Raw genomic sequence first — 20,904 nt, 5'->3', positions numbered from 1 at the left:
AGCTGGGGCATATATTACGAACGCCCTTACTCGTCTGTCGTGAAGGTCAAAGTCTATTGCTGTTGTGCGACCGTCAAAACCATAAACACAGTGTGCTTCTCGACGTAACGCTGGTGTCAAAAAAACAATTGCTACTTCGCATATGTTTGAATCGGTCAGCGAAAAAAAGGTTTCGACTCCAAAATGCGACCAAAAGGATTGCACATCATAAGGGGTTCTAAAGTTGCATTCCTGTAAGAAGAGGATATCGATATGACGTGATCTTGCGAATTGCATGACTTCTCTCTGGTTATCTTGGCATCTGAAACCCCTCACGTTTAAGGAGAGAAAATGTACCGTAGCCATTTTGAAAAGGGAGTGTGCGCGCAAACTTCAGCCAAACCCTTGCAGAGGGTGGGGGCGAGTGCTCAACGAGTGAACATGACTAAAGAGAGAAATGCTCTGACGTCGTCAGAGTGTTAGCGAGTTTTTGGGGCTGACTACTGTTCGTAGAGCCCTCAGAGACCGTGGTCGGTGGGTGGGCACGTTTCGTGGCTGGACGGTCAACTTCCATGGCGCTGGCAACGACACTCGCACCAGCGGCCGCACCTGTAATCTAGTGAATGGGGTTAAACAGGCTTAGTTTACGGGTCAGGGCAGAGAATTTGCCGGCGAGGGCGCTCGGCGTTGTCAGTGGCATAATCACCGTCGTGGTCTTGACTGGGCCGATGACCGGAGCTTCTGCACGTCCTGTTGTTCGGTTGCCGCGCCCTATCGAAGCTCTCGGCGCCTCGGTGCTGCTGGTGGCGCTATGTCGGAACTGTAGCCCTCGTGGTCTCTGCTAAGTACGAGCACACTGGCTTCGACTTTGGATGAGATGTAGTCTCCATAGGCGTCCTGCGAAAAGTCGCTGGTCTCGGAGAGGTCGTGAGGGGTTGACGAGGCTTTCTCAGACAGGGGAGGCAGGTCTCCTGCGTCTTGTGCTTCAGTATGGGTGTCAGTATCGCTTGTGTCAGTGTCACTCGCAGGTTCGAGCGCCGAATAATCATCTTGCAATGCAGGCGTGAGGTCGATACACGCTTGTTCTTCGGTTGCCGCTGCTGCAGTCACTGCGAAAGACTTCGGACGTACGCAGTCGGCTGTTGCATGGCTGCCCGAGCACTTGCGGCCCGGTTCTGCGCATCCCTCTGTGGCATGTCCAAGCACGTTGCAGCGCGTACAACGGGGTGTGGCACAGTCTTTGGCAATGTGGCCAGCAGTTCGGCCTTTAGAGCACACTTTCTTGACGCCCCGGTAGTCACACATGACAATGTTGCCTTGAACTGTCAGAAAGTTCGGTATTTGGCTTTCATTTCCACTCGCGCTACACGGACACCTGTGTCTACCCCAGGGCAGCCCTTGAACACTGGCTATTGTATATGTTGCACCTTGCTGTAGGGGGAGAAAGCGGTCGTTAGGGCCGCGTCGCCTACCCACAGCGGTACACGGAAGACTGTGACGTGGACTATTTCAGGACCGACGCTCACTAGTGGAATTAATACGCCGTTCAAGAGATTGGCGCCCCGGCTCTTCAGTTTGTTGGCTGCATGGACGTTTGCGGCTGCGGCGCCGAACTTTGCTCCTCCCATGTGCTGGAGGGACTTGATACCGGCAGGGCCGGTTACGGCTTCGAGGGCATCTATGATGTCTTCGATGGTGCTCTCCTTTGGAGCGCTAAAATTGAAGCAATGAGCTTTCGGCGGTGGCGCTGCGAAAGCCATCACACTTTCCTCCAGGCCCTCGCTCCCACGGCTTGCGCTGTGGTGCCCGGGCGTTGAGTCGCGGTGAAGGCCTGGACAGAGCCGGGGGGATGTCCAGGGGTCCGCGCGATTCTCGATGAGATTAGGTTGATGACTGGCAGCGTGCCTGGTCGCGGCAAACCCGGCACCACGTAAGCGGCGAACGGAGCGTCGGCCGTCGATCAACTGACAAGCGGCGAATCGTGTCGGCATTTATACCCTTGCCATTGAATATTTTAGCGTTATCGCTAGCGGCGACGTAGGTACTCAGATAATCTGTGACGCTCTCGAAATGGGCATAATTTTAACAAAACAATCTACTAAAGCCTCCGAGCTTCTCGAACATCATGAGTGCGGTTTGCCCTGAGCGTAGTGTAATGGGGTGATAACAAAACGGGAGGAAAAAAATGGCATTGCCCCCCCCCCTCTTAAAAAAGCATCATCTTGATGCTTTAACCAAAGACGAAGGTACACAAATAAAGACAAGTACCAATAAATACAGCAACAACGAAATGTAATCCTCAGGTTCACGCATAAAATGGCTTGTGGCGCATGACATAGATGACTTCAGGTCGAGCACAGCACCGTTGAGAGCTCATAATTTCGTCGGGAACGACCTTGTAGTCGAGTGGGCCGAGACGTTAAACTACTCTGTATGGTCCAAAGTACCATCGCAGAAGTTTTTCACTGAGCCCACATCGGCATATCGGCGTTCATACCTAGACACAGTCTCCGGACTGGTACTCAACGAAGCTTCGTCAAAGATTGTAACGGCGTTTGTCAGTCGGCTGCTGATTTTTGAGGCGCAGGCAGGCGAACGGGCGAACGTTGTCGGCGCGCTGAAGGTAAGTAGTGACGTCGAGGTTTTCTTCGTCAGCGACGTTTGGAAGCATAGCGTCGAGGATCGTTGCCGGGCTCCTTCCATAGACCAACTTTAGCGGCGTCATCTGCGTCGTTTCTTGGACGGCCATAATGTACGCGAAGGTCACGTACGGAAGAATGGCGTCCCGCATCTTGTGTTCGACGTCGACGTACATGGCCAGCATGTTGGCGATTGTCTCGTTTAGGACACCGTATTCAGTCCGAGTCACCTCAGCACAATGGGAAGCGATGACAGCGAGGGCGATCCTCCTATGTCGAATATTCATAATGGCATCCTGCTGACTCTGTGAGTGCACGTGCAGTTTCTGTTGCGAAAGTGTTCTCCGACCGGGCACACAAACGTGAACCAAGACTTGACCATAATAATGAAGGGTCTGCTAGGCGTGCGACGACCACTGCATCACAATCAGGGCAGCGCACCAGTACCACCAAAAAGAAAATTTGACGCCTAAGCACGTCAGTGCAGGGAACTTTGGCCACTACGACACAGCCAGTTTTTGTCCTCCAAAGACTCCAAAGACACCTTCTATTCATGGTACAGTGTTGTCCGGGCTGACCATCACGGTTCAGCCAACCCCGCCCACTTGAAGCACTGTTGGGCGCTCCAACGCTCGCAGTGGTGGCAGAATGTGATGACGAAGTTGGGCTCATGGTATTGGGCTCGGCTACCACAAGGCAGCTGGAGTGAAGTAGAGAAGGAAGAAAGGCAAAATAGAACAGCTTGCCCCCCGAACGGGTGTTCTGTCTGTCTCGCTCATTGCAATATACATATATTTACACACTTCACCGCGTTTTCATCATCAGTAATGAGATGGTGCGACGAGATGAGCCTCCCTAAAGCCCCTTGATCTTGGGAAATGAAAAATTAGAACTGTGTTTTGACGTCGTTGCCAAAGAAAATCGTGATTGGGTTGCCCGTGAGAAGAGAACCTCTGCACCAGGAATGTCATCATAATATGCGCGTCGATAGCGACCGAAAAACTCTGTCCAGACTGACTGATCCCGGTTGAAAATACTGATGTGACACTAGTATAGAAGAAAATACAATTTCTTATTGGGGAATGTAACGCACGCTAATGTAGGCGTGACCAGAAATATTGCGGTGACGGTCTCCAAGAAAATGTCTCAATTTCACTATCGCGGTGCCATAGCTTTTTTGTGCGTTGCACCTCTGTATTTATTTCCTTCTTTCGATGGTCCGCATCTCTTTCATAATTTTCATGTGTTAATTCTCTTCCTCTCCCCAAAAAACAAAATACTCAATAAATGCCCTTATAAAAATGAGCGTCCATTATTGTAATCGCTAATCATTCATTTGTTTGTTTTCTTTAACAAACGTTCTCGTAAACGAATCCTGTCAAACTAATCGCGATGCAGAAGCTGTGTCATCCCACGTAATTGTTTGCAGCAAAAGCAGACTACAGTTGTGCATTTTCGACAATTGCCGAGGTGCGTGCGAGGTGATGAAGTATGAGCCAAAAATTGTTATTTATTTTATTTATTTGAATATACATACTGCAGACCAGCATTAAGGTCTAGCAGGAGGGGTATGAGAAAAATCGAGTGATTCGTAAAAGCAAAAAAACTACAGGATATTCACGGACGCAATATTGATGAGTGAGGTGAAACATTGGTCCGTCCGTCCAACCGTAAGCTCCATGTGCATGTCTGTCTGTACAACTGTCTGTATAGTGAACACTGTGAGTACCACAATCTCGCATCTTTTTATGACATATGGATGGATGGATGAATGTCTTGATATGGCTATACCCTATAGAACGGGCGGTGGCTCACGCCACCAAGCCGTAATACATAGTGAACCAAAAACTACATTTCTTTTTTTTTTGTTAAATAGTGAGGTTAAGAAATAGTACTTTACGCGAAGGGTTTAATTTCCACTCGTGCCTTGACTCCTTCTAGTTAATTCTACCCGCTTAACATCTCTTTTGACATCCCTGTCCCTAAACCCCAGTGCTTTGAAAAACTCTGCGCTATCATCCTGAACAATAGGGTGAAGCCTTTAAAGAACGTTATCAAGTGTTCGGCAGTTTCCTCTTCCTCTCTACACGCACTGCATACCATGTCTACCTCTTCGTATTTGGCCCGATATGTCTTGGTTCACAATACTCCCTTCCTGGCCTCAAACAGTAGATAACTATCTGGAGTATTATCATAGATTTTTTTTCTTGGCAATTTGCTGCTTTAGAGTTCGATAGATCTCTAGTGCTTACTTCTTAGTCATGCCGATTCTCCGCATATCGGTCTAAGCTTCCTCTAATTTCTTCTTAAGCGATAATTCTTTTTAGTTTGGCCCCCTGCTGTTTTCTAAGTATTTACGAGTCGATTTTCCGGTTCGCTTTCTTCATACTGTATTGACATTCTTCAGTAACAAGTAGCTGAATATGTTCCTAGCCCAACCCTCTTTTCCCATTTCTCTCAATCGCTTCTCAAATTTTATCTTGCAGGTAGCTTCCCTGCCCTCAAATGATGTCTATCCCATATCACCTTGTACTCCCTGATTTGGCCTATGCCAGTGAGCTCATAAGGCAAGATTACCTAATCCACGTTGCTTAATTTCTGATCTTGCTTGAACTTCTGATCTCATGCAAAAGACCGCATTGCCGAACGTCAGACCAGGAACCATGACCGCTTACCATATTTCTCTCACAACATTCTACCTATTGTAATTCCACAGTGTCCTGTTTTTCATCAGCGCTGCATTTCTGTTACCTTAAGTCGTCACGTATATTTCGTGTTCCCTTAGGTACTCGGTCCCAATGCTTATCCAAACACCCAGATAGTTTTATTTATCTGTTATTTCTAGCGTGACCTCCTGTATTGTAATCTCACTACCTTCATTATCATTAAATATCATGACTGCTGATTTTTTCTTACTGAATCGGAAATCTAACCTATCTCCCTCATTACCGTAGATGTCTATCAATCTCTGCAAGTGCCCCGCCGCGGTTGTCTAGCAGCTAAGGTGCTCGGCTGCTGACCCGCAGGTCACGGGACGAATCCCGGCTGCGGCGGCTGCATTTCCGATGGAGGCGGAAATGTTGTAGGCCCGTGTACTCAGATTTGGGTGCACGTAAAGAACCCCAGGTGGTCGAAATTTCCGGAGCCTTCCACTACGGCGTCTCTTATAATCATATGGTGGTTTTGAGACGTTAAATCCCACATATCAATCTCTGCAAGTCTTCCTTGTTGTCGGACATTACCACTAAATCAACTGCGTACACCAATGCTGGTAGTGCCTGTCCATTGAGTTTTCCTTGTTTGACAGAAGAGAGGTTGAAGCCCATTCCACTTACCTCTAATTTGGCCTCTAATCCTTGTAGGTATATCATGAATAACAAAAGTGACAGAGGACACCCCCGCCTAAGCCGCCGTTTTACCTCTGCAGGCTTGGATACCTGTTCTTCCCACTTGATAACTGCCTTGTTACCTTTATAGATATCCTTTATAGATTTGTGTCTCCATCTTCCACACCTAGTGGGTCCAGTATTCTCCACAAATCCTCTTGAACCACGCTATCATACGCTTCGTTGATATCCAAAATTGCTAGCCACAGGGGCCTGTGTTCCCTTTCTGCTATTTCAATGTACTGTGTCAGTGAGCACAGATTGCCTTCCAAACTCCTGTGTTTCCGAAACCCATTCTGCAGTTCCCCCAGCACCCCCTCATCCTCTATCCATGCCTGCAGTCTTTCCTTTATAATCTGCGTCACCAGTCTTTAGACCACTGATTTCACTGTTATAGGACGGTAGTTGTTATTGTCAGCCTTGCCCCCCATTGTATATGGATGGATGGATGGATGGATGGATGGATGGATGGATGGATGGATGGATGGATGGATGGATGGATGGATGGATGGATGGATGGATGGATGGATGGATGGATGGATGGATGGATGGATGGATGGATGGATGGATGAATGGATGGATGAATGGATGGATGGATGGATGGGTGGATGGATGGATTGAAGGATGGATGGATGTGGCTGTGCCCTTTAGATCGGGTGGTGGCTAGCGCCACCAAGCCGTAATACTTAATGAAGATAAACAAGATTCATTTTTTTACCTTTAATTGTGAGGTTGAGGATTCGTACTTTGCAGTGAAGGGTTTAATTTTCACTCATGCCTTGACTTTAGCCACCAATCAGATAACCACCTTCTAGTTAATTCTACCCGCTTAAAGTATATTTTGCCCTCACTGTCCCTAAACCCCAGTGCTTTGAAAAACTCTGCACCATAATCCTGAACTATAGGGTGGACCCCTTTACAGAACATTATCAAGTGTTCGACACTTTCCTCTTCCTCTCCACAAGCACTGAATACCGTGTCTACCCCTTCGTATTTGGCTCGATATGTCTTGGTGCGCAATACTCCCGTCCTAGCCTCAAACAGTAGAGAACTACCCCGAATATTATCATAGATCCTTTCCTTGGCAATTTCCGGTTTAAAAGTTTGATAGACCTCTAGCGCGCACTTCTTAATCCTGCAAATTCTTCACATATCGGTCTCAGCTCCATTCACCTTCTTCTTAACCGATAATTCTCTTTGTTTTAGCCCCTGTTGTTTTCTAAGTATTTACCAGTTAAATTTTCTGGTTCGCTTCCTCCATTTTTTATCTACACTCTTCATTTTAGGAATACCTTCCTAGCCAAACGCTCCTCCCCCATTTCTCTCAATTGCTTCTCAAATTTTATCTTGCTGCTAGCTTTCCTGCCCTGAAATGGTGTCCATCCCATATCACTATGTACTCCCTGAATTAGTGTATTCCTATGAGCTCCTAAGGCAAGTCTACCTATTACATGTTGCTTAATTTCTAATCTTGCTTGAACTTCTGATCTCATGCACAAGACCGCATTGCCAAACGTCAGGCCAGGAAGCATGACTCCTTTCCTTATTCCTCTCACAACATCATACCTATTTTAATTCCACAGTGCTCCGTTTTTCATCACAGCTTCATTCCTGTTACCTTTAGTCGTCACCCATACTTCGTGTTCCCTTAGGTACTCGGCCTTATTGTTTATTCAGAAGCCCAGATATTTGTATTTACCTGTTATTTCTCGCGTGACCTCCTGTTTTCTAAGCTCACTACCTTCATTATCATCAAAAATTATGACTGCGGACTTTTCCTTACTGAATCTGAAATCTAACCTATCTCCCTCATTACCTCAGATGTCCATCAATCTCTGGAAATCGTTCTTGTTGTCGGCCATTAGCACTATATCGTCTGCGTACATCAATGGTGGTAGTGCCTGTTCAATCAGATTTCCATGTTTGATGAAAGAGAGGTTGAATCCAGTCCACTTCCCTCTAATTTGGCCTCTAATCCTTGTGGGTACATTATGAATAATAAGGGTGACATAGGACACCCCTGCTTAAGTTCCCGTTTTACCTCTGCAGGCTTGGATACCTGTTATTCCCACTTTATAAATACATTGTTACCTGTATAGATATCCTTTAAAATAATTAGTGACTCCACTTTCCAAGCCTGGTGTGTCCAGTATTCCCCAAAATTCCTCTTGAAGCATGCTATCGTACGCTTCCTTGATATATAAAAATGCTAGCCACAAGGGCCTGTGTTCCTTTTCTGCTATTTTGATGCACTGCGTCAGTGAGAACAGATAGTCTTCCAACCTCCTGTGTCTCTGAAACCAATTCTGCCGTTGATCAGCCCACCCTCATCCTTTATTCGTGCCTGCAGTATTGCTTTATAATCGGCATCGCCAGCCTGTAGACCACTGGTGTCATTGTTGTTGGACGGTAGTTGTTTATGTCAGCTTTGTCCCCCTTTCCTTTATAGATCATGCTCATCCTGCTAAGTTTCCATCCATAGGGGACTTCACCATCGATTATTATTTTCTTCACTGGCTCTCTCAAAGCCTTCCTAGACTTTGGACCTAATGTCTTTATCAGCATAATTTGAATTCCCTCTGGGCTTGTTGATGTACTACTAGGAAATCTCTTCTCAGCCCTTTGCCACTCTGGTTGTGAAAATGGAGCCATTGCGCCACCTTATTCATCCTTGTCTATAGTGGTGCATAAAGCACTTCTTTGTTGAAGTTTTTCTGTCACCCTTGTTCTTATATATTCAATACCTTCGTCCCCTTCTAGCGTAGCACCTTGAGCTGTAGTTATAAACCTCTGATCTAGGCTCGTCTAATTCCTTAGAGAGTTTAAAAGGTTCCGAGATTTCGCAGTTGGCTTTCTGTCTTATTTATGTATTTCTGCCAGCCACTGAGCTCCCTTTTTTCTAATGTTTTCATTGATCAGAAGGGATGCATCATTTTTACAGCTAGGAAAGATTTCCCATTTTCTTTCATGATCTGTCAGTTCATCCCGCTGCTTAGCATGTCTGTTTTCCCTAGAGGCTTCCTGACGTTTTGCTATTCATCACTTAACTTCCCCATCCCACCAACTTTTGGGTTTGTGTCTTCTTTTCTGGGGTGACTTGTCACGTGCGTTATCAAGCTCTAGTTCGAACAGTCTAATTACATTTCTGTATGTCAACACTGTTTTATTATCCTCAGTGATTTCTTTCTCAATTTTAGTAGCTATTTCTATTTGCCTTTCTGGATAAAAATTTTCCTGTATTTGCTCATCTTGCCTCCTTCCCACTTTCACTGCTCTTCCAAAACTTAGCCTGGTATGTTTGTGATCACTACCCAGACTTCTGGAGCCACATTCATCTATGTGCATTCCTTTGAGCTTATATGACATCCTATGTGACATCACAGCGTAATCTATCATCGACTGGAGCCTTCCTACCTCCCATGTTATTTGCCCTTCACACTTCTCGGTACTGTTGCAAATTATCCAAATCATGTCTTTCCCACACATCTAAGATCATTTTGCCTGTTGGGTCGGTATACTCATCTATACCTTATATTTGCGCATTCATATCTCCTAGTAAAGTTATCTCGCACTCTCCTCCTAACTCATCAATGAAGTTTGGTATACACTCTACTATTGCCTGGTTTTCCTCTCTGGCCTTTGCTCCCGCCCACAGGTACACGACACCAAGAAGTGTCGTTTACTTTGCCACTTTCCCTTTTAGCCATAAATTTTCCTTGCAATCGTACTTGACCCTTTGCCAGTCTGTTCTTTTATGAATGAATGCCCCAATACTACGCCCTTTTCTGCTGTCTTCTGTTCTATTACAATATTCCCACGCATAGTCCAGATTGTTGAGAGGTTGTTTCGTGTCCCTAAGATGTGTTTCTACAAAACCATATAACATCGGCTTCTCCTCCTTCAGCTGTTCTTTTATCTCTTCCAACTTCAGTCTGTTCCTGCCACCCTGCATTTTGATATACCCTATGTCTGAATTGCCTCGGCGCTCGTGGCTACGTCTATTTCTGCCTCGGACTCTACATATCTTAAATACTGGTGCCACTTTGGAATCGTATCTGTCCTTACCACCTGTTAAAAAGTCTGCCTGGTTGTTTTCCTCATCACTGGCTATCCTACACCCCGACAGGCCCGAGTGCCCCCCCCCCCCCAAAAAAAAGCTATGGCGCGTCCTGCAAGTCGCCAACCCACCCCATGACCTAGCCGCCCATCGAAGTGAATTCTTGCTCGTTGTAAACCACCCCACCTATGCATCTCTCTGTTTATTTCCACCACCTCAAAGCCTTTCTCTCGACTCATTTGTCATATTTCTTGGTTTGCGTTGACAACCGCTCTTTGCAGGTTGTTGTCACGGAGTGGTACCTCGGTATCGTGCATATCACTACCTGTACCTGAGGAGAAGTGGCACGCATATTATCGACTCCTTTCGCCAGTGTGTTTGCTAGTCTTGGTGTATCTCCAGTTAAAACATCGATTAAACTGCCTGAATTTGTCACGAGGTTTCGTCTATGAGCTTTAGTTTTGAGTTTTGCGCTCGCTTGCCTCATGACTGCTTCCAGCTTGCGTCCTGGGAGTGCCCCTACTACAACCCTCTTGTCACCTCTTACCCTCCCTTTGATTGCTTCTGTGCATCGATTTATATTCGAGTCCCCGGCAATTATCACTTGCTGTGACTTTTTGGCGGGAGCGTCCTGCACCTGGGGGTTGCACCTGTGACTCTGGCTGCTTTGTCCCCTCCCAGCCCCACCACTATTTCGCTGAAACTGGTTCTTGCGACAATTGAATCGGCTTAACCTGTTTTTTCCAAACTTGCTTGCTATTTCTTCTCTGCCATTCTGGTTGCCGGCTCCTTACTGTTCTCTCCGTAGGCCGCACGTTTGTTCAGCTTCGCTAGTGCTTCCTCGGCGGACTTCAGCCTTTCTCCCATTGCCCTCATTTTCTCTTGCTCTGACGCCAACACAGTCTCCAGCTCGGTGATTTTCATCAGCAGTTCACTCTGAGCAACCATAGTTCTCTCCAATTTTTCCTCGACATCACATTGCCTACATTTCGCGTCAGCCTCATCCCCCTCCACTTCTACACTTGGGTTCATTTTGAAACCCACCCCGCATCCTGAACTCTTTACAGTCTTTATAACCATGTCTTTCTGACACAAATTGTCTCTATAACTTGTCTCATTCGATAATTGCAAAACTCAAGCCCTGCCCTACAAAAAAGAGAAAGTGTAAGCTCTACTACAAAAACTTGCGTCTTCAATGTACGTGCACCTCCCCTACGGGATGGCAAAAAAAACACCAACAAAAAATAAAAATGAACACACATGCGCAAAAACTAATAAATACCTGGTGACTGACCCCCGAAAAAGCCGTACAATGTATTAAGTGCTACAAAAATTTTAACTGCTGCCTTAATAATTATGAAGACAAGCTCAAAACACGCAAAACCACTTATCTGCGCAGTCAATTGGGAGCGCTCAAAAAACACGTCCATCCACCATGACAGTCCATATATAGGGAATATATATAATTACCTTCATCTAGCGACATTTCAAGAACCAAAAGAGAAGTGGCTACTGACTACATACATCGAGGACGCACGATTTACGGCTTAAAGAGCCTCGCCCACTGGTGGTTACAGACGGGCATGTGCCACTTTTGGTTACAAACGATAATGGAACGAACCGGTGATGCCATAAGGAGCTTATGCCCTTGAAAAAACATGTATCCATACGCTAACAGAGGTAACGTGTTTGTGAAACAGAAATAAAATTTATAACACAAAAGAACACTCTAATCACCCAGTAAACAACGTTCCAGCGATATAGCAAAGTTGTAAGCCGAGGAAATCTCAAGAGGCAGTGAAATGCAGTCATACACTGTTCTGGGAAAATAAGTGTATTTGTACGCGTTACCTCATGCAAATATACGTGTCAAGGATCGATCATAATTACAGCGGGTATTCCTAGCAGTGGCTGTCTGAACGCAACAAGGTACATTTACTGCAACTTTTCCTGACGTAGCTTTGTATAAAAAATGAACGATTTCACTTTCTACTTCTTTATAACAAATGAATTCGGCATATTGATAGATGCTACAGTTTGAAGCAATGCACAAATAGCTGAGAAAAAAATCACAGCATATTTACGAGGTGAGTGATGACAATTGGGGCGAAGTTTGTGGACGGACGGACGTATTGACAGACAGATAGATGCACACACGAAACGATGGATGCACGGAAGCATGTACGGACTTACGGACGCTTTGCCCTACTCATCTTGATTCCCTCCGTGGATATGCTGTGACACGTTTTTACTGATATCTGGTGCAATGCAACTGGCCACTAAGATGACTACGACAACACGGAACATAAGACCCATGGCGTAACGAGCTTTGTCCCCAAAAAACAGATATGTTGGCGAGCAGGCCGAAAGAATATTTCAAATGCAGCAATTGGCAATGTTTTGATAAGAGCACAAGTAAGGCACCTTGCCTCGCAAAGTACACTGTTCTTTGCCAGAACGAAGTTTTCTCGGCCAATGTTGTGCCGCCACTGCTGCTTGTGCAAGCCATTGCATTTACCTTGGGGTATCATAAAAAGTGCGGAACTATTTTCACCGAGGTTGTTGCAGTCATAGACACTACAGCACGCCATGGAACCCGCACAAAGCACAAAAAACAAAGTGCGTGCTAAGTCTATTACGCGGAGCATTGGCGAAAAATGGCTCTAGCGTAAAAGAGAAAGAAAGGCAAAGCGCTAGATCTACGCGTCTCCAAGGGCAACCGCAAAGGATACCAATAATCGCGCAAAAAAGTGTCTAAGACCCGGAGTACGGGAAGGGGGGTGAGAAGGGAGAGAGGAAGCTGAGCGTGCGGAAATAGATACAATGAATAGTGGTACTTTCCTAACATCAAGAAGCTTTGATTGTTCCTCGCGTTTTCTTGAGCGCGCGCCTCCAAGGGACATGCCTGGTCTCTCCTGCACGTGGGCTTATAGGATGAGACTCGTGATTTAGGAGAGCATGAAAATTCTTCGGCCATGTGGCGAAACAGTGCAAAATAAACGCTCAACTACCTCAGTAAAATTATGTTTCACTTTCTTGTTATACTAATTCCTGAATAGGAGGGGCGTCACCCATCTTTTTTCGAAGTGTGTGCAGGAATAAAACAAGCTTCCTCAAGAGTGAGTAGATTGTCGAAAAGAAGAAATGATTGTTCGTATGATTAACCTTCATTCAGTAAAGCACAAAGGCGTTTAGCCCTCATTTAGTAAAGCACAATGGGGCATTCTTGAATAAAGAAGGAAACAAAAACGCTAGGGTAGCAGAAGAGTGTCGATGTTTATTATAATCTGCATTTGTGTGTGCTACATAGAAGAATATTTCCCTCAGAAGTCACAGGATGCCTGCCCTCTTGACAACATGAGTGTTTGAAGGTGTATGAGTCATTCCATGCCGACTTCTTCCAGTGTCCCTTTTGATCCATCCAACCGAACCATCGACCCTACAAAGAGCAGAAACTCATATTTAGTATAGCGTTATAATATATGGCCTAGAAAAGGAGGAGAAGTTGAAAGCAATTACATGCGGCAGATAAATTACACAGCCACTTATCTACCCTCTGTTTAGACGGATTTTTTCATGGCATCACTCTCTGTGCAACAGTCAGTAAAAATAAATGAAATGTCGTGCATTTAAAAAGTACGCACATTCACAATTAGTATGGGTATTTCAGATTTTCTGCTGACGCACAATCTATTTATTATGACTAGTAGTACACGTTTCCCGGTTTCGCTAGCATTGTGTGAAAAATTAAGTTTTGATCGTTCGTGCTCCAACACAAAATTTATAACGCAGACTAAAATATGGCACAGATCATGAGATATATGATAAGCGTGCACTGAGCCTGTGTCACCGTTGTGTGGAAATGAACAAAATTAATTGAAATGCGCCGTACAGTAACCGACTCGTAAGCGAAGCTGTGTCAAGTTGTTAGACGTACTTCGAAATATCGCTTAAGAAATTATGTGCCGAAAACTGGGCCGTTAAGTACAATAACTGCGCGCCGGGAACGACGCTTTTAAGTTTTTCACCGAGACTGGGCATGAAAAACTGGCGGGAACACTAGATTTGTGTGTGCCGCGAGAAGCGATTGATCCCCCGCGCACGTTTATAAAGTACAGTGTCAATTTTCTGGAAGGCAACACGGGATCGCGTGGTCTGTGCGCTTCGGGGTCTGCTGGCAGCGCGTTCAAGTGGGAGTGAGAGCAGCCATTAACTCTTTTCGCGTCATCTTGAGGCGAGCAAAAGAACCATTCATTGCTGATATGTAATCAGTGGCAAGATTGCAGCCCCCTCCTCCTTAAAGGCGACTACGCATAAGCTTAGTTATCGCCTTGAAGGGGAAGGCAATTACAGTCGTGCCACTGATTTCATATTAACAATGAATTATTGATTTTCTCACCTCAAGCTGACGAGAAAAAAAAAGGCGGTGGTTACTCTCGCTCCCGCCTCAACACGCTGCCATCAGCCACCGACGCGCGTGGGCCATGTGCTACCACGTTCTCTTTCATAAAAACTGACAGTGTACTTGATGTAGCTTGGGGGCTGTAACTGACATTTTTATCGTGCCGGAGGGATCGAGTGGCGGCTTGAAAAGTGGGGCTGAGTCTGCAGTCAACGTTTCGCTGGCAAAAAACAACCGGGATCTCCATAAATTATCCCTCGTACGCTGCTGTTGTTTTTAACACGAAAGTCTTTTATGTCGGAGCCCATCAAGACTTTCACGTCACATATGCGCCGCGGAAGTGACGTGACAAATATACGCGCGATTAGGAGACAAATAACGAAGTTACGTCTTAGGGAGTCCGACCCGCGACCTCTGGGTCCGGGGCAACAGATGCCACGCACGCTATTCCATCTGCAGTGGTCACATACTTTGAACCATTTAACAATGCAGCTTCAGTGTCTACTACAGTCATCTATCTTGGTAAAGTGCAGTAATAGGCAGTTATAGTTTAGTGTTAGCGTTAGCGTGATAGCGAAGGTTAAGGCAATGGCGTTACCGTGCAGCAAACGTTCATTGTGGGCAGCGTCTTATAGTTTATTGGGAAGCGTTTACGTGATTCACGTGCCCCAGCTACGATGGTGGCGTCACTTATGATATTCTTTAGAAGTTAAGCAGCGAAAACGAAAAGAAAATGAGAATGTTTGCTTATGCCACCGTGCGAAGCATTGCTAGAAGTATATTTTAGTAATAATAAAAGTAAATAAATATAAACCACGCACCAAGCGCGAAAACATCTATGTTTCCGATTTGCTTACATCAATCTTGTAGTTAGGCCTAGACACGTTCGAAATGGGAAGCTATCTCTAAAACTATGCCAACTTATCCATAATACTCGGTCACCTAAACTAACTGAAGGCAAGAGAAGCCACTTGGAACAGTCGTTTGCTGCGAACAAGGTGAATCTTTCAACAACTACGCCAAAACTACTTCGAAGCGGGTGTGCGAGAGTGCCGCCATGTTTACATACACTACGTACAACAACGCTACCACGGTAACGGAAAATCTGAAAAATACCGCACGTACGGGAAGTGGTACGGGTGACAACGTATCTTCGCATGTGCACTTCGATTCCGGTATTATGATAAACCCGGTAACCCGGTAAGTCCAGTATACTATAACTCTCTAATGACGTCGGCGCGCACCTGAGAGAGAAGGGTGCGAGGGGAGCGTGTCGTCAATGCGCACCTGTGGCGTGACCTACTTGGCAGCGCTTCCACACCTGCGGTGAGGGGAACGTTTTTGGACGCGATTGTATGTACGCACATACTTACAGCGTTACACAGGCGTTTCAAAGAGATGCTTCGCATCTAAAATCTCTCTGCAGCGCATAGAGCAACGCGCCTGCTTCGTCTGATTGTGCCAACTCCGCGTTCACTGCTAAATTGTGGCCGTTAAACAAAAAAGCGCAACGAGCGTTACGTTTCTCTATGGTAAGAACATGGCATTCAATAACTGCAACATGCCTCGAGTATTCGACCTTAACCCAAGTTTGGCGTCCGATCAATCGCGTTCTTGTCCTGTCAGATAGTTTTCTCTAGATGCGCACTCACTTATGACCATGACGGTTCACTCGACCATTATTGATGGTTGGTAATCATCCGGATGAAGATGTATGACTAAGCGCATGGATAGATCCACCTTAAGCGCCATTATAGCTGTCTGACACCGATAGACATTGCGCAAGTCTCTTGTACTAATGAAGAGCAAACATTAAACTACTTCTGTAGGACAAGTTTTACTTTCGTGTGTAACTGATTCCTAAAACGGAGGGATCAAACAAGTCTTTTGAAGTATCAGAATTTTTAAAGTAGTACTAAGGAAGAAGATTAACATGCAACTCAAACTGTGTCGCAGACGGTGAGAATTACGAAAATTAGTTTACATGTGTTGTCATAGCAATTAGGAGCTCCATGTGCGCAAGAGAAGCCACGCCATGCTGTTCTACTATGCAACATTACAGCTGAACTATTACGTGCAAAGCTGCCACGTACCAAATTTACTCAACGACTCGTACAGCTGCAGGAACTACTACAAAGGCAGCTGAACGGCTGCAGAGAAATATACGCAGAAATGCCACGCATTACTAAATGCAACACGCGCAGCGTGGTGACTATACGTTTTACTTACACGATTTGGAAGGAACTGTGTAACACACATCAGACAGAAATGTCATTATTTACTCAATAATAAGCAGAAAACTGACAAGAATTTATATATACGACTACCAATGGTGACGGCCTTTGCTTCGAGCTTCACACCGGCCCACCACACAAATAACCCTTTCGAAACACTGTGGCGCGCTTGCGCTACGTTTTATTGAAAACATGATTGATTCCGTTCCGTACATTTGACTCTGCCTCACCGTTCGGGGCTCCAAAAGCATCACGCACAGTTAAATTTCAGGAGGCCTACCCGTTTGCTCAATCTTCGCGAACGCGCTCGTGCATACAGTGCTGGCGTAGCGGACGGAGAGACGACAACTGGTAGCATGCCAGTTGAAACTGAAAATTCCGCAGAGGAAGATGTTTTATTTTATTTATTTTATTTATTTTATTATATTTATTTATTACTGTAAGCCTCTCTCAGGCTCATACAGGGTGGGCAAGCAAATATACACAGTCGCGTACAAACCAGGCAATATCGCACATAGTGAAAAAAACAGAATCACTAGATGATGGTGAAAATAAAACTTGAACGATGAAAGCAATTGTACAATATCATGGACAGGTCACAAAACATCGAGTTATCAGCAGGGGGTACAGTGATCTGTGTGTTCGGAAGCGCTCACAAACATAAAAAAAAACAAAAGTTGCTTTTAGTCTTCATAAAACAGGTTTTCTACATCCCGAACAAATGAATATGCAGAGGAAAGATTAACGCATTCACGTGGCAATTTGTTCCACTCTTCCACTGCTGGCGGGAAGAATGAATATTTAATAGTGTCACAGCGTGACTTGAATGGTCTGATGCACTTATTGTGGTTGGTACAAAGGGAGTGATGGTTAGGCGGCTTTATATAGTTGTCTTTATTTATCTTTAAACCGTTGTGATACAAAAAAAATAAACGTTAAGAAAGAGGCATGACGACGGGCTTCAAGGGTCGGCAAGCATGCCCGCCTGCGCAGCTGTGACACTATCATGCCTCGATTACTTAGAATAGATAAAGCGAAGGGCCTTGCATTGGACGATTTCTAATTTGTTGGAAAGATATTTTTTGTGGGGGTTCCAAACAATGCTGGCGTACTCGAGGATCGGCTTTATGAGAGATTTATATGCTGTCAGTTTTACATTAGAAGGCGCCAATGCAAGTTTTCGACGCAGAAACCCTAGCTGGCGATTGTCTTTTGTGTATGCGCTGCTTATATGTGCATCCCACTTCAGTTTACTTGTAAAGGTAACGCCCAAGTATTTAACAGCGTCGTTTCTTGCAATGTTTGTGCCGACCAAATTGTAACTAAAATGCTAGATTGTTTTCTGCGAGTTATGCTAAGGCAAGCTGTTTTTGACAGGTTAATTTCCATTCTCCTCTCAAGGCCCCAACATGCAATATTAGCTGGTGTGGTAATAAGTATAAGCTGGTCATCAGTTGTGCGGATAGTGGTGTAAATCACGCAGTCGTCAGCGAATCATCTCACTTTAACGTTAGGCTCAAGGCACATATAGATATCATTAACATATATTAGGAACAAGATGGGTCCTAAAACGGAACCTTGTGGTACTCCGGAAAAAACTTCCAATGAATCAGAGGCTGTGTTGTTCACGGTTACATACTGGCTTAGATTTGATAGATACATTTTTATCCATGCTATTATGTTACTGTTAATACCAATAGACACAACTTTGTCAATCAATTTACTGTGAGGCACCTTATCAAAAGCTTTGGCGAAGTGTATAAATATGGAGTCGGTTTGCAATTGTGAGTTAATAGTAGTTACGAAGTCATGCGTTATTTCCAAGAGTTGAGTAACGGTAGACAGGTTTTTACGGAATCCGTGTTGGTTTGGGTGCAATAAGTTGTTGTCTCCTAAATAAGTATTTATTGCCTTGTTGATTACATGCTCCAATAATTTACAGCAGCAGCTAGTTAGCGAGATAGGCCTGGATGTTTCTATGGACAGCTTGCTCCCGCCTTTATGAATTGGGATTACCTTTGCACACAACCGGTCTGCAGGTAAAGAAGCTGTTAGCAGCGATGCTTTAAAAATTGCTTCAAGGAAGGGACATAATTGCGCTGCGTAGCTCCGAAGGAATTTATTTGAAATAATGTCAGGGCCCACTGATTTCTTAACATCGATCTGCAACAGCAGGTTCAGAATGCGAAGAACGAGGGGAGGTCACTGGAAAGCGTGTTTCTAGCCTGATACTCTTCTCGGAAGTAAGGAGAAACGGGGAAAAAAAAGATGAAGGCCTGATGAGTTGTGATTGCGATATAACACAATGCGTCATTGCACGAATTCTTCCCTTGGCAACAAATTGTCTTTTGAGGCACTGGCCGCACATGGATGCAGTGCACAGCTGCGCCAACTGTAGGTGGTGCACGTTCGCCTTTATTATATAAAGTGGCCAAAGGGTTACCGCAACTCTATTTCAGTGAGTAGAGCATCGTTATTCGAAGGTTGCAGGGTCAGGCACTGCCAGGGAAAAGTTACTTTTTTGACCGCTTCTCTTTGTTCACGTTTATATTACGCATTATTTCTAATAACATCCTCCATACTTTGCTCGGAATTACTGTCTATTAGTTCGTATTAATATTGTGCTGTACACGTTCCTACTCTAAAAAGCCACTCATCATATTGCCACAAAAAATTACCATTGCTGTGCGCAACGCGGACGTTGGGAACCAGAGAAACGCTAACGGCATGACTACGAGCCACGAAGCCAGCCGCAATGCACGAGCCGGCCCTGCATGCACCCGGTACTCCGCCGAACAGCCAACGCGCGTGAAGAAGAGAACGATGGTTCTCAAGGCAGAGGCTCACGAGGACTACCGCCTTTGGATTTTTTTGATTGCTGTGCGTCGTTCACTTTGGGAACAAGTTCGCCCTTAATAAACCGTGTAAATAGAACATCGTTGTTGTGAGGCTGCTACATTCGTTACATTTTCTGGTGGAGGTACTGGGTAGATGATTCCAACCCCCACGAGAGAGCGAAGTCCAAGCCCTGACCATCTACAAGCCGAGGAGCTTACGCCGGTGCACCAACGGATCAGTCGCCGTATTCGAGGGGATTCATCAGAATTTGGACCACTTCCCTCTGTGCCAAGGGCATCAGCGACAGAAACAAGAAACGCCACCACCACGACTAGCCAAGTTGCACCATCACAGCTCGTTGTCAGCCAGCCCGTCATACCAAGGGTGTTCCATGGTGACCCGTTCGAGGACGCCGAAGACCGGCTGGATCATTTCGAGAGGGTGGCGAACATCAACCAATGGAAAGAATCAGGCAGGTTGCTCAACGTATACGTCTGTTTGGAAGACGCAGCACGATTGTGGTACGAAAACCACGACGCATCTTTGACGTCCTGCGCAGAGTTCCGGTGGCAGGTACTGTGTACGTTTGGCAACAATAATCGCCGGGAAAAGGCAGAAGCAGCTCTTCGTGCATGAAATAAACGCACAAATGAGACTGTCACTAGGTACATAGAAGACATGTCCCGCCTGTTCTAGTGAGCTGATCCCAACATGACTGAAGACAAGAAGGTGCGTCATCTCATGCCTGGTGTAAAACAAGAGCTGTTCGCGGCACTCGTTCGCAATCCGCCGCGCACTGTTGCTGAGTCTCGGTCGGAAGCAACAACAATAGAAACGACGCTGCAGCAGAGAGCCCGGCAATACAATCGTAACGTAGCCTTTACATCAGCAGGGGTCTTCTCGGCAAACGTTTTCGATAATCTTGACACTCTGTGGGAGCTCGTCCGGTCAGTTGTCAGGGAGGAACTACGCAAGCTGCAGCCACCCGCATCACCGGAGCTGTCTTTTGCGGATGTTGTCTGAGAAGAAATTCGACAGGCCATACGGGAGTCGCAAAGGGATGCACCACCGACACGAGGCGCGGTAACTTATTCTGAGGTGCTCAGGCGGCCTGCTGTCCACTGTGCGCCCATCGAGACACCTAGTACTTACGCACCGACAACACGTAGCCCACGCCATATTGTAGAGGCAACTCGCAGCGCACCTCTTCCGACAGAGAAGAGACCTCGGAAAAGCGATGTATAGCGAGAGGCAGAACGTAGTCCCCAGTGCTTTCACTGTGGAGAGGCTGGTCATCTTTACCGGTTTTGTCGATATCGTCAAGCTGGTCTTCGAGGATTCACGGTCAACGCACCGTGTCCGCGAAAAG

At 45.7% G+C, this 20,904-nt stretch overlaps 1 protein-coding gene and 1 long non-coding RNA gene across 4 annotated transcripts in view; one reads left to right on the top strand and one right to left on the bottom strand.

Annotated features, from left to right (window-relative positions):
- LOC142804207 (uncharacterized) overlaps window positions 1–20,904 on the top strand; it is a 69,890-nt gene that overhangs the window by 8,775 nt on the left and 40,211 nt on the right. The window lies entirely within an intron of this gene.
- The window catches only part of LOC119161150 (rifampicin phosphotransferase), a 586,004-nt gene continuing 578,418 nt past the window's right edge, over window positions 13,319–20,904 (bottom strand). For all 3 annotated transcript variants that reach the window (XM_075890885.1, XM_037413539.2, XM_075890884.1), the window contains one exon: window positions 13,319–13,500. In XM_075890885.1, coding sequence (XP_075747000.1) covers window positions 13,442–13,500 — 59 coding nt within the window. In that variant the 3' untranslated portion in view covers window positions 13,319–13,441. The remainder of the gene's footprint in view (window positions 13,501–20,904) is intronic.

The sequence above is a fragment of the Rhipicephalus microplus genome, chromosome 3, assembly GCF_043290135.1.
Source record: "Rhipicephalus microplus isolate Deutch F79 chromosome 3, USDA_Rmic, whole genome shotgun sequence".
Taxonomy (NCBI): domain Eukaryota; kingdom Metazoa; phylum Arthropoda; class Arachnida; order Ixodida; family Ixodidae; genus Rhipicephalus; species Rhipicephalus microplus.
The sequence above is the reverse complement of the archived record's forward strand: the minus strand, read 5'-3'. Positions and strand labels throughout refer to the sequence as shown.